Here is a 13,122-nt window from a genome sequence, read left to right on the forward strand (position 1 = left end):
CGTATTCAGATGTTTTTCCAATATCTAAGAAGGCTTTGGAGACTATTTCTAAGGAATGGGACAGACCAGGTATTCCTTTTTCCCCATCTACGGTATTTAAGAAAATGTTTCCTATAGTGGACGCTATAAAGGAAAATTGGCAGACAGTACCTAAAGTGGAAGGAGCTGTTTCCACCCTGGCTAAACGTACGACTATTCCTATTGAGGATAGCTGTGCCTTTAAGGATCCTATGGACAAGAAGTTGGAAGGATTACTTAAGAGGATTTATACTCATTAGGGGTTTTTGTTGCAGCCTACTGCATGCATTGCCACGGTTACTAGTGCAGCAGCTTATTGGTTTGACGCTCTGTCTGAGTCTCTCAGACATGAGACCCCTTTGGAGGAAATCCAGGATAGGATTAAGGTGCTGAAATTAGCTAATGCCTTTATTACTGATGCTTCGTTGCAAATTACTAAATTAGCTGCAAGGACTTCGGGGTTTTCTATCTTGGCCCGCAGAGCCTTGTGGTTAAAACCCTGGGCTGTGGATGTGTCTTCCAAGTCTAAGCTTCTAACAATTCCTTACAAGGGAAAGACCTTGTTTGGACCTGGCCTAAAGGAAATTATATCTGATATCACTGGAGGTAAGGGTCATCTACTTCCTCAGGATAAGAGAAACAAGCAAAAGGGACGTCAAAGTAATTTTCGTTCCTTTTGAAATTTCAAGAGTAATTCCTTTGTTTTCTCCGTCAGACAGGACGGAAACTTCATCCAGCCTAAGCCTACTTGGAAACCCAACCAGTCATGGATCAAGGGAAAGCAGCCCAAGAAACCTGCTGCTGAATCCAAGACAGCATGAAGGGTTGGCTCCCGATCCAGGTCCGGATCTGGTCGGGGGCAGACTGTCCTTTTTTCGTTCAGGCATGGGTAAGAGATGTTCAGGACCCCTGGACTATAGAGATTGTGTCCAGGGGATACAGACTGGAGTTCAAAGCCTTTCCGCCTCGGGGAAGGGTTCTCCTTTCAAGGTTATCTGCAAACCAGATAAAAAGAGAGACGTTCTTATGTTGTGTAAGAGACCTCTCTTCCATAGAAAGTGATTGTTCCAGTTCCTACTCAGGAACAAGGAGAAGGTTTTTATTCCAATCTGTTCGTAGTTCCCAAAAAGGAGGGAACTTTCAGGCCGATCTTAGACCTCAAGAGTCTAAACAAATTTCTCAGAATCTCATTATTCAAGATGGAGACTATTCGCACTATTCTGCCATTGATCCAGGAGGGTCAATTCATGACGACGGTGGACTTAAAGGATGCATATCTTCATGTTCCTATCCACAAGGAACATCACAAGTTCCTAAGATTTGCATTTCTGGACAAACATTTCCAGTTTGTGGCTCTTCCTTTTGGGTTGGCCACAGCACCCAGAATTTTCACAAAGGTTCTGGGGTCTCTTTTGGCGGTCCTAAGACCACGGGGCATTGCAGTAGCGCCTTACCTGGATGATATTCTAATCCAGGCGCCATCTTGCCATCAAGCAAAGTCTCATACCGACATTGTCCCAAAGACAAGGGTTACCTTTTTGGGAACCCCAGTGTATGGAGGTAATCGGATTGATGGTCGCGGCGATGGACATCGTCCCATTTGCTCGGTTCCATCTCAGACCTCTGCAGCTGAACATGCTCAGACAGTGGAATGGAGATTATGCGGACTTGTCTCCTCAAGTAGTCATGGAGAAGGAGACAAGAGACTCTCTTCAATGGTGGTTGTCTCTGGATCATCTTTCTCAGGGTGATTGTGACAACAGACGCCAGTCTTTTAGGGTGGGGAGCCGTCTGGGGTTCTCTGAAGTCTCAGGCAGTGTGGACCCAGGCGGAGTCTCTTCTTCCTATCAACATTCTGGAACTGAGAGCGATTTTCAATGCGCTTCTGGCCTGGCCTCAGTTGGCCTCGGCCCGGTTCATAAGATTTCAGTCGGACAACATAACCGGTTCATCAGATTTCAGTCGGACAACATAACGACTGTCGCCTACATCAATCATCAGGGAGGAACGAGGAGTTCCTTGGCGATGTCAGAAGTATCCAAGATCATTCAGTGGGCAGAGAACCGCTCTTGTCATCTGTCAGCGATCCACATCCCAGGGGTGGACAACTGGGAGACGGATTTTCTAAGCAGACAGACTTTCCATCCGGGCGAGTGGGAACTGATAGATGCTCTGGCAGTTCCTTGGTCCTTCAAGCTAGCATACCTGTTTCCCCCGTTTGCACTTCTTCCTCGGGTCATTGCTCGAATCAAACAGGAGAGGGCTCCGGTGATCCTCATTGCTCCTGCCTGGCCTCGCAGGACTTGGTATGCGGACCTGGTAGACATGTCGTCTCTACCACCCTGGAGACTTCCGTTAAGGAAGGATCTTCTGATTCAAGGTCCCTTCCTTCACCCAAATCTAGTTTCTCTGAAGCTGACTGCTTGGAGATTGAACATTTGATTTTGTCAAAACAAGGTTTTTCTGATGCGGTCATTGAGACTTTGGTTCAGGCTCGTAAGCCGGTAACTAGAACGATTTACCATAAGATATGGCGTAAATATCTTTATTGGTGCGAATCTAATGGCTACTCGTGGAGTAAGATTAGGATTCCGAGAATTTTAGCCTTTCTCCGAGAGGGATTGGAGAAGGGTTTGTAAACTAGTTCCTTAAAGGGTCAGATTTCGGCTTTGTTGGTGTTACTACATAAACGTTTGGCAGAGGTTCCAGATGTTCAATCTTTCTATCAGGCTCTGGTCAGGATCAGACCTGTATTTCAGCCTATTGCTCCTCCATGGAGTCTTAATTTGTTTCTTAATGTTCTTCAAGGGGTTCCATTTGAACCTATGCATTCCTTGGACATTAAACTTCTGTCTTGGAAAGTTTTATTTCTGGTTGCTATTTCTTCTGCTCATAGAGTGTCCAAGCTATCGGCGTTGCAATGCGCTTCCCCTTATCTCATTTTTCATGCAGATAAGGTTGTCTTGGGTACCAAGTTGGGTTTTCTTCCTAAAGGTAGTTTCGGACCGAAACTTTAACCAGGAGATTGTTGTACCTTCGTTGTGCCCTAATCCTTCTTCTCAGAAGGAGCGTCTTTTGCACAATCTTGATGTTGTTCATGCTTTGAAGTTTTATTTACAGACGACGAAGGATTTTCGCCAGTCTTCTTCTTTATTTGTTGTTTTCTCAGGGAAACAAAGGGGTCAAAAGGCGACAGCTACTTCGCTTTCTTTCTGGTTGAGGAGTATCATTCACTTTGCTTATGAATCCGCTTGGTAGCAGCCTCCTGAGAGGATTACGGCTCATTCTACTAGAGCTGTGGCTTATTCATGGGCATTCAAGAATGAAGCGACTGTTGAACAGATTTGTAAAGCTTCTACTTGGTCCTCTCTTCACACTTTTTCTAAATTCTACAAATTTGATACTTTTGCCTCAGCTGAGGCGGCTTTTGGGAGAAAGGTTCTTCAAGCAGTGGTGCCTTCCGTTTAGGTATCCTGTCTTGTCCCTCCCGTATCATCTGTGTCCTCTAAGCTTGGGCATTGTATCCCATAAGTAGTGAAGATGATCCGTGGACTCGTCATGTCCTTAAGAGGAAAAGAAAATGTATTCTTACCTGATAAATTTGTTTCCTCTTGGACATGACGAGTCGACGGCCCGCCCTGTCTGTTTAGACAGGATGTTGTTTTTTCTAAACTTCAGACACCTCTGCACCTTTGGTTTTTCCTTTCTCTTCCTAACTTCGGTCAAATGATTGGGTTGGAGGGGAAGGGAGGGACTATTTAACAGCTTTGCTGTAGGTGCTCTTTGCCGCCTCCTGCAGGCAGGAGGAGAATATCCCATAAGTAATGAAGATGATCCGTGGACTCGTCATGTCCTTAAGAGGAAAAGAAAATGTATTCTTACCTGATAAATTTGTTTCCTCTTGGACATGACGAGTCGACGGCCCGCCCTGTCTGTTTAGACAGGATGTTGTTTTTTCTAAACTTCAGACACCTCTGCACCTTTGGTTTTTCCTTTCTCTTCCTAACTTCGGTCAAATGATTGGGTTGGAGGGGAAGGGAGGGACTATTTAACAGCTTTGCTGTAGGTGCTCTTTGCCGCCTCCTGCAGGCAGGAGGAGAATATCCCATAAGTAATGAAGATGATCCGTGGACTCGTCATGTCCAAGAGGAAACAAATTTATCAGGTAAGAATAAATTTTCTTTTTCTCTGCCCAGGACTGCAGACACACAGAAGACCTGCCAATCAGGAGAGAGATTGCAGTAGCTGCTGCTCCTGCTGTATTGTAACTGGTGCTAGTGGGTTACATATGGTCACACATATAACATGGCTCCCACACTACAACCCTTCATAAAGTGCTGGAAAAGCCTGAAGAAAAGCTAGCAACCCTAGTTCCAGTCCATCAGAAAACACTTGTTTACTACCTAGTTAAAATAAATACAAATTTACATATGAAATAAAACCTTACCTGTCTTACACGAACACCTAAACTTACACTACAATTAAATCAATCAATAGAACCCCTAGCCTAAACTAAACTGCCAATAGCCCTTAAAAAGGCCTTTTGTGAAGCATTGGCCCAAAGAAATCAGCTCTTTTACCTGTAAAAAAAAATACAAACAACCCCCCAACAGTAAAACCCACCACCCACACAACCAAAAACCCCTAAATAAAATCCTATCTAAAAAAACCTAAGCTCCCCATTGCTCTGAAAAGAGCATTTTGATGGGCATTGCCCTTAAAAGGGCATTTATCTCTTTTCCATTGCCCAAACCCTAAGCTAAAAATAAAACCCACCCAATAAACCCTTAAAAAAAACTAACACTAACCCCGAAGATCCACTTACAGTTTTTGAAGACCGGACATCCATCCTCAACGAAGCCAGGAGAAGTCTTCATCCAAGTGGCAAGAAGTGGTCCTCCAGGCGGGCAGAAGTCTTCATCCAGATGGCATCTTCTATCTTCATCCTTCCGACGCGGAGCGACTCCATGTTCAAGACATCCGGCGCGGAGCATCCTCTTCTGATGACGGCTACTGAAGAATGAAGGTTCCTTTAAGGAACAATAGGATTTTTTCAACTTTAATTCCGATTGACTGATAGAATTCTATCAGCCAATTGGAATTCAAGGGAAGCCATCTTGTATGACGTCCCTTCAAGGAAACTTCATTCTTCAGTAGCTGTCGTCAGAAGAGGATGCTCCGCGCCGGATGTCTTGAAGATGGAGCCGCTCCGCGTCGGAAGGATGAAGATAGAAGATGCCGTCTGGATAAAGACTTCTGCCCGCCTGGAGGACCACTTCTTGCCACTTGGATGAAGACTTCTTCCGGCTTCATTGAGGACTTCTGCCCGCTTGGATGAAGACTTCTCCCGGCTTCGTTGAGGATGGATGTCCAATCTTCGGTGGTTAGTAGGTAGTTTATGGGTGTTAGTGTACTTTTAAGCACTTTAGTTATGAGTTTTATGTTACGGCTTTGTAACATAAAAGCCATAACTACTGACTTTCAGTTTACGGTACGGATCTTGACGGTATAGGCTGTACCGCTCACTTTTTGGCCGGACAGGCTAACTCTTAATACCGGCGCTGTGGAAGTCCTATTGAAAAAGGAGTTTTTGAAAGCTGCGGTAGTTACGTTGCCTTACGGCCAAAAATGTGTGCGGTACAGATATACCTGCAAAACTCGTAATACCAGCAGTAGTGATAAAGCAGCGTTATGAGGCTTTTTCACTTATAATGCAAAACTCATAATCTAGCCGATTGTTTTCTGGGATTTTTTTTTACACTTTAATAGACAGACTTGTATTTGGCTGCATAAAAATTAACGTATATATATCTGTCTTCCAGTACCCAGTTTGCTATATATTTTATTTATTTTTTATTAAAAAAACAAACATTTTTTCTGTAGTGTATCTGCCCCTCCTTTATTTACCGCCCTCCAAGATCATATCCCTACCCTCTAATCCCCACTCCACCATTGGATCCACCATCCCCCTACTTCTCCCTCCTCCCTGCCGCTGTCAGTTTTTTTGTTTCTGTAGCGTAGGGGTCCCACCCGCTCCCATCCCCCTCAATCGATGGGCCGCCCACCTGCCTCACTCCTAACCCTCCCACACCACCAACGATCGGCAGCACCGCTGCCCGATGTAGGGAGGGCCACTGCATTGGTATCTCTGCCCGTCTATTTCTGCACTGCCCCACTCATGGGGCATGCAGAAATAACGCAATCCTGCTAATTTTAGCACGATCACTTCATAGAGAGACTACTGGTAAAGTTCTTCCTTCTCTAGCGGCATGACACCCACTAGTGGAGATCATATAATAACCCCTGCAAAGCAGCTAAACACATATTTAAATACAGCTTCAGAGCAGCAGTTTACTACTGGGAGCTAGCTGAACACATCTAGTGATCCAATGATAAGAGGCATGGAGTGTACAGCCACTAATTACAATATAGCGTCCATTAGTGCATTGCTGCTCCTGAGCCTATCCTGGATATGCAACAAAAGATACCAAGACAACAACGTAGATTTGATAATAGAAGTCAATTGAAAAGTCTCTGAAAATGGAATGCTTTATTGAAATGAGAGTTTAATTTTGACTTTTCAGTCCTATTAAAGGGATATGAAACCGAAAATCATTTATTTCATGATTCAGATAGAGCAGGCAATTTTAAGCAACTTTCTAATTTACTTCTATTATCAATTTTTCTTCGTTCGCTTGGCATCTTTATTTGAAAAAGCAGAAATTTACTCTTAGAAGCCGAACCATTTTTGGTTTAGAACACTGGGTAGCGCTTGCTGATTAGTGACTACATTTACATCTGAATCATGAAAGAAAAAAAATTGGGTTTCATATCCCTTTAACTAAATGTTAAGTAGTAGTTTCTTGAGACAAAAAGGTACACACTATATCGTTTTCTTTTCCTCAGACTTTGGCAACATGTTACACGGGCCATAAACAACAAAGATCAACACGATGCAACTCAGGAAAAGTATGTTCTTGAAGAAGCTCAAAGAAATGCTGCCAAAGAAAGAAAATCAAATGGGGAAGAATGGACCTGCAGACTTTTTGAATATGATCCAGTCATCGGCGAGTGGCATTACAAATACGCAGAGTGAGTTCCCTTTACTTTGTCTTTGGCCCAATTCTCACAAGTGTAATGTATTCCAGTAAAGACTTAGGTTCGTTTTTTTTGTTTTTTTTTTCCCAGTACAAATAAAAAAGGAAAGAAATTCCTGGGTATTGTAGCTAATCAAAATGGCTGTTAAATATGTAAATCATTTTTTTTTTAAAGAAAATTCTCTCTAGTCCCTCCAGTTCCTATAATAATTTGTGGAGCAGATTCATGAAAGAGAGGAAAATGAATAGGAAGGCTACATAGAATAACTTGAATTTGAGAGGAAAAGGGTGATCTCTTTTTCCGGAATCTAGAGGAGATTCCAAGAGTGCTCCAACAGACATTGTGGTAATGATGAGCAGGTTATCAGAATCAATGAAATAATCAAGCGCTAGTTTTGCTGTTGCCAACATAAATTATGATTTAATAATTAGTAGATAAACAAAACCATAAAATACTTTGGAGCCAAAAGTATAATAAAGGTGAATATGTATTTATTCCCTTTAATGTGGGACTAAATAATAAAATATATATTTAAATTTATTATAAAATCAACCCAAAATGTATAATGATTTATAATAACTTTAGGTTAAATAAAAGTCCAGGGGTTACAGTAGTAATAAAACATCCCATTATAATGTATGAGTTAAGAATCACTTTTGTAAAGAATTAATATTAGAAGGAACCAGTCAACTTTATTGCTATAATCAGTCTCTTAAAAAGAAATGTTAAACATTTCCAATAAACAATCATTAAACTACCTTAATGTTTGTTCAAGATAAATCAAAATAGAATTTTCTTCAGACTGATGACCTCTACATTTAATAACTTGTATTGAAGTACTGACAACCCATACCCTATAGCTGGTCATTATCTTCATTCGTCAACCCTTACTCAAGCCATCCAACCTGTAATATGTACAAAAAATAGTACACCCGTCTATTTCAATCCTACGTTACACCCCCTCCATTGCTCAGGCTAAACTATCTATATTCATTAAAGTTATTGTTTCATATGTTATGGAATACCAGAACTTTAAGTTTTAACTGCATATATCAAATGTTTTTTTTAACTATTGATGTTTACTAGAGTTTGATGTTAAAATGAAAATAAATCTTTAAGCATCACAAAAGGGGGTTAAAACGATATGAAAGGCAATTTCTTTCTTTCATGATTCAGACAGAGACTATAATTTTTTTTAAAAAGTTTCCAATTTACTTTTATTATCAAATTTGTTTAGTTCTCATGTTATTTTTTATTGAAGAGATGTCTAGAACAGGAAATAGTGCTGCCATCTATATTGTTGCAAAACTGCTGCCATATAGTACGGCAGACATATGCACACTTCTGAACTTACCTTCCTAGCAGTAAATTGGAAAGTTGTTTAAAATTGTATGTTCTATCTGAATCATGAAAGAAAATTTGAGGTTTTGTGTCGCTTTAAATGATTGGTAAACTGGGGGGGAGATTTATTTAGACAGGGCATGTAATTTTAAACAACTTTCCACATTCGGTTAAAGGTACTTAAAAGTCAATATTAAACTCTTGCTTCTGGACATTGGCTCACCTGATGTGCTTAAAGGGACATGAAACAAAAAAAAAATTCTTTCATGATTCATATAGAGAATACAATTGTAAACAACTTTCCAATTTACTACTATTATTTAATAAGTTTATCAAGGCAAGCTCAGAAGCAGCAGAGAAACTAGGTTCTAGCTGTTGATTGGTGGCTGCATATATATATATATATACCGATTGTCATTGGCTCACCCATAGTTAGAAACCATTAGTGCATTGCTGCTCCTTCAACAAATGATACCAAGAGAATGAAACACATTAGATAATAGAAGTAAATTAGAAAGTTGTTTAAAATTGTATTCTCTATCTGAATCACAAAAGAAAAAGTTTGGGTTTCATGTCCCTTTAACTAACTCCCAGTAGTGCATTGCTGCTCCTTCAGCATACAATACCTAGAGCATTAAGCACATTTGATAATAGAAGTAAACTGGAAAGCTGTTTAAACTTGTATGCTCTGTCTAAATCATGAAAGAACACATTTGGGTTTCATGCCCCTTTAAGCACAATGAAGCACAGATGAATGTTACTCTGGAATGAAACATTTTTGGAGCCTTAGACCCACTATGTATTACGTATTGTTTTTTTTATTTTCTAATTTTATTACAGATGTTACTTTATTGTATGGTACTTGTGCAGCTAAATAAAGCTCATATTAATAATTCTAATACGGGGAGGATAGAGTATAAATGCTTTAGTTAGTCCGCAAGCAGTACATAAAGGGCCTTATGTATTTTCCTACAGTCTCTGCTCACCTTTGTGGGCACTCAGCTGTAATTACTGACAAGTATAGACAAAATAACAATGGAGCCTGCTTTATGTCACAATACTCATCACCTACCAGTAGAGAGTGTGTCCAAGGGAGTCACTTTCTTGTTCTATGAAATCTATTGACAGTTGCTGTAAACTAAGATATAGATAGATGGATAATATGTTTTCTTGACAATTCTTTTATTTTCTTAGTACTCGACCATGGGATCCACTTAACGACTTGATACAGTTTGAGAAAGAAGGTGCCGTCCAGACAAAAGTCAGACATAGGACTCCAATGGTACGTTCGGGGAGTGTAATTAGTCTCATTAACCAAGGGGCAAAGTGGGAGAAATTCAGTTATCAGGTAGGTCTCAGGTTTGAAAAGCAACCATGGCTTTCCTCTCGTCTTTGTCCTTTTAAGGTCCAGGATGCATGTGTTAAATGTCAGCTTAAACGTACTAACGCTTCACATTAAGACTCTGAGCTTTAAATTAAGGTCATAAACCTAATTCTATAGTATTAGTTCTTGTTGTTCTTAACTTCAATAAAATAGTAACATAATAGGGTCTGCTATTTAATCAAAGGGACAGTATACACCAATATTCATATAACTGCATGTAAAATACACTACTATAGAATATGCACCGATACGGATCCAAAAACCCAGTGTAAAACCTTTTAAAAATGTACTTATAAGCTTCCAGTTTAGCACTGTTAGGCTGGGGCGCCCACTGAAAGGGGCTGGAAAAGCAGAAAGAGCAGACCTTCCCCTGCATATAAAAAAGGACCATTATGATATAGGGACTGAACCTACTAAAATCCCATTGACAAAATTATAGGTGCTTTGCTAGAATATTCCACAAGATGGTCACTTAATAGTTCTAGAAAACAGAAAATACTCAGATATTTTGCTAAAAAAAGAAAACATGAAAAAAAATCAAACCCAGTTACAATTTCTGAGGATAAATTTTGTTTGTTTTTTGTTTTTTAATGTTATCTACTTTCATCGTTGGAGCACATTGTGCTGAGCTCTCTAACAACCCAAACCACAGCATGTGTTTATAAAAACACGTAGATAGATACCTCGTATGTGGTGAATTTACATGAGCTGCTATAAAAATAATATTAGAGGCTGGAGAGTATTTTAGTGAGAACCTTATCAAAATCACTGATGACTTAGCATGAACAAGACAGTGATTACTTTGCTCTGTGTACTCAATGACTAACTTTTTCTGAGAAATAGTCGATATTTATTATCATAACTGTCCCTATAAAAAACGTCTTTATGTTATTTAGCCGGTTTGTAGCCATTTATTATTACCAACGTAATTGTTAGGCATAATAAAGTTATTGATATTTCTAACAATTGCATGATGGCTCAGGGCGTTGATTTTACTAGAATGATTTGCTATTGGCATGATTTCCACCTGGGTAGCAAGCTGGTAGTTACCACATACGTATTCTTGTTTGCATTGCAGTAATATAATATAGTAATATTATGCACATTTATTGGGAAGTTGTGTGTTATCTAAATGATTATTCTGGTAGCAAATGTCCAATATATTCGGTATGCCCATCTGTCAATGATATATTTGTATTGTCTGATCCACACAGGCCAATATTTATAACACATCCTGCACATGTGTTTGAATCACATTTCGTCCTACTTTATAAGCCAACATATCAAAGGATGTACATAATATCACTTCATAAAGGGGCATATCTTGGTTTACGTTTGCATATTTGGAGGGTGCAGCATAGTTTGATGGGTAATTCTATGGCACAATGCCTTGCCATTCCTATGCTCTCTAAATGTGGTAGTTACTAATAGTAGCACAAATAAATAATCCCTTGTCTAGTGGGGGGTATATGACCCCTTCTTCCAGCCATGGCCTCTGGTTGTGAGACTTATTTGTGGGAAATATATAACTGTTAGGGGTTGGGTGATTCAGATGCCTATGGAAATACAAAAGCTAAACATACTACAGCCTTCATAAGTTTAGTGCCCTTTTATGGTAAGTATTGGTAAATTTACCCTTATACCTCCATGGTATAGGAACAACTCCGCTTCTTCTTCCAACATAACATACTGAACCAGGGGAGACTACTTAAATTAGATTCAAAAAAACATTTTACAGGGGGTTAGTTTTGATTTTAAACATAGATAACTTATTAATTCATTATTTGTTTTGCTTTTTCCACTTCCACCATAAAAAGGCTGGAGTGCATATACATGCTTAGGTATGCAGCAATTTGCCTGACCATGCTACACAGTGGTTGTTTATATCACTGCACAAGATTTTTTTTGCATCTGGCTCTAGCTAGATAATCTAAATATTATTTTCAGTTGCTGTATCTTTGGGCTACTCTGAAACAATACTCTGCAAACTTTAACATAACAAGCACTGTAGTGTGTAATAATAGGCATTTGCTCTGCATATATGAAAATTACTTTAAAGGGACAATAAACACCTTTTAATAACAAAACATTTATTTCTTCTGTTATGTGTGATCAGTCCACGGGTCATCATTACTTCTGGGATATTATCTGCTCCCCTACAGGAAGTGCAAGAGGATTCACCCAGCAGAGTTGCTATATAGCTCCTCCCCTCTACGTCACCCCCAGTCATTCTCTTGCACCCAAAGACTAGATAGGAGGTGTGAGAGGACTATGGTGATTATACTTAGTTTTTAGAACTTCAATCAAAAGTTTGTTATTTTACAATAGCACCGGAGCGTGTTATTACCTCTCTGGCAGAGTTTGAAGAAGAATCTACCAGAGTTTTTCTTATGATTTTAACCGGAGTAGTTAAGATCATATTGCTGTTTCTCGGCCATCTGAGGGAGGTAAAAGCTTCAGATCAGGGGACAGCGGGCAGTTGAATCTGCATTGAGGTATGTCGCAGTTGTTATTTTCTGAATGGAATTGATGAAAAAATCCTGCCATACCGTTATAATGAACATGTATGTATACTCTACACTTTAGTATTCTGGGGATGGTATTTCACCGGAATTACTCTGTAAAAGTACATTAAACCTTTTATTAGGTATTTTTCATGTTAAACGTTTTTGCTGGAATGTAGAATCGTTTGCATTAATGAGGTACTGAGTGAATAAGTATTTGGGCATTATTTTCCACTTGGCAGTTTGCTTGTGTTAATTATGACAGTTTCGTTTCTCTCTCACTGCTGTGTGTGAGAGGGAGGGGCCGTTTTTGGCGCTCTTTGCTACGCATCAAAAATTTCCAGTCAGTTTTTCTGCATGATCCGGTTCATCTCTAACAGAACTCAGGGGTCTTCAAACTTCTTTGAAGGGAGGTAGATTCTCTCAGCAGAGCTGTGAGACTTTTATAGTGACTGTGTTTTAAAACGTTGTTTAAAATTTAATTAGTGTTATTTTACTAATGGGAACAAACCTTTGCTAAAAAGTTGTGTTGTTTGTTAAGAGTGATGCTATAACTGTTTTTCAGTTCATTATTTCAACTGTCATTTAATCGTTTAGTGCTTCTTGAGGCACAGTACGTTTTTATTAAATAAAATTGTAACCGAGTTGCATGTTTATTGCTAGTGTGTTAAACATGTCTAATTCAGAGGAAGATACCTGTGTCATTTGTTCCAATGCCAAGGTGGAGCCCAATAGAAATTTATGTACTAACTGTATTGATGCTACCTTAAATAAAAG

General features: G+C 39.6%; 1 protein-coding gene across 4 annotated transcripts in view; it reads left to right on the forward strand.

Moving 5' to 3' along the window:
- OSBPL8 (oxysterol binding protein like 8) overlaps positions 1-13,122 on the forward strand; it is a 760,079-nt gene that overhangs the window by 732,691 nt on the left and 14,266 nt on the right. For all 4 annotated transcript variants that reach the window (XM_053716764.1, XM_053716766.1, XM_053716765.1 and 1 more), the window contains 2 exons: positions 6,925-7,110; positions 9,652-9,739. In XM_053716764.1, the coding sequence (XP_053572739.1) occupies positions 6,925-7,110; positions 9,652-9,739 (274 nt within the window). The remainder of the gene's footprint in view (positions 1-6,924; positions 7,111-9,651; positions 9,740-13,122) is intronic.

Source organism: Bombina bombina, chromosome 6 (genome assembly GCF_027579735.1).
Source record: "Bombina bombina isolate aBomBom1 chromosome 6, aBomBom1.pri, whole genome shotgun sequence".
In the NCBI taxonomy this organism is placed as follows: Eukaryota; Metazoa; Chordata; class Amphibia; order Anura; family Bombinatoridae; genus Bombina; species Bombina bombina.